The following is a 1,334-nucleotide window of genomic DNA, read 5'->3' as shown; positions in this document are numbered from 1 at the left end:
TTTTACACTAGATGAAGAGTTAAATTTGTGATTTTCTGGCACTTTTGCATAGCTGATAGAATTAACATAATTCCCTCTTGATTTATGTTATTGTAACTAATTAATATTAATTAATTAATAAATTAATTAAAATTAAAATTTATTAAAATAAAAAAAAAAAATTAGAAAATATAAAAATAAATTACGAAACACATAGAGTTAAATCAGTAGTATTCTGATATTTTTTTAAAGATTCTGAAATTTATCTGATTCCTTCTAACTGAAGATTATTATCTCTAATAAATAAAGAAATAAATAAATAAATTTGTTTAAGCTTAAAATGCAATAAGAATAAAAGTAATATTCATTTATTAAATAAAGATAAATTAAATAATTAAAATACACAAAAATATTATTAATTAATAAATTAATTACCCAAGATATAGCTTTAATTAATTAATATTCTAACAAGATTCTAAAGACTATACAATTGCGATAGCTCCTTGATCTTGGATATTATTTGACCTAATTACATAAAAATAAAAATGAATAATTGAATTAATTGCTTACTTACTCTATTTCTCAATATTTTATTTTATTAAAAATTTTTAATGAAAAATTTGGATGTTATTAAAAAAAATAAATTTTATAAATTTTGATAAAAATAAAATAAATTTAAGATTTTAAATAAATTACAAAATAATATTAATTCTTCCTACGTTAAATTTTAAAAATTAATTACTAAAATTCTAGATCTAAATAAGTGATTTTCTAATTATTTTTTAGAGAAAGTGCAATTAGATTTGCTCCTTGATAGCCAATATTATTATTACTAGGAAAAAACAACAAATTAATTAATTAATTTTAATTTTTTAAATTATAAAAAATATTTATAAAAATAATAATATTAAAAGAATAAATTACTAAAGGCTTAATTGTAAAGATGTAAGATTTTAAGATTTTAGTTATAATTAAGCTAGATATTTTGCTGCTTCTTCATTTAAATTATTTGACCTAACAAATAAATAAATTAAATTAATTTAAATATAGAAAAATGTAAAATATAAAAATTAAATAAATGGTATTAAATATAAAAAATAAGTACCTAAGATAAAGATTTAAGTGAGTAAGATTCTAATAGTTTTATAATGATTATGTAATCAATTGAACTGCTTCTAAATTTAAACTATTATTGCTAATTAATAATAAAATATAAATTAATGTAAATTAATAATTATTATACAAATATAATTAAAATAAATTAAGAAATGTTAAATACAATTATAAAAAATAGATAATTAAAAAATAAAAAGATTAATTAATTACTTTAGATATAGCTTTAAACTGTTCATTTT

The 1,334-nt window shown here is 15.3% G+C and overlaps 1 protein-coding gene across 1 annotated transcript in view; it reads right to left on the bottom strand. All coding sequences in view use genetic code 6, as the record gives it.

Annotated features, from left to right (window-relative positions):
* The window catches only part of TTHERM_002653357 (hypothetical protein), a gene marked incomplete at both ends in the record, with an annotated part of 882 nt that extends 148 nt beyond the window's left edge, over positions 1–734 (bottom strand). Inside the window, 4 exons of the mRNA XM_012800445.1 lie at positions 1–96; positions 186–275; positions 415–504; positions 722–734. The exon at positions 1–96 is cut by the window's left edge and continues 148 nt beyond it. Coding sequence (XP_012655899.1) covers positions 1–96; positions 186–275; positions 415–504; positions 722–734 — 289 coding nt within the window. The remainder of the gene's footprint in view (positions 97–185; positions 276–414; positions 505–721) is intronic.
* Positions 735–1,334: the final 600 nt, after the last annotated feature.

Source organism: Tetrahymena thermophila (assembly GCF_000189635.1).
Source record: "Tetrahymena thermophila SB210 genomic scaffold scf_8254215, whole genome shotgun sequence".
In the NCBI taxonomy this organism is placed as follows: domain Eukaryota; phylum Ciliophora; class Oligohymenophorea; order Hymenostomatida; family Tetrahymenidae; genus Tetrahymena; species Tetrahymena thermophila.
Note: the sequence above shows the minus strand (reverse complement) of the source record. Positions and strands in the feature narration are given on the sequence as shown.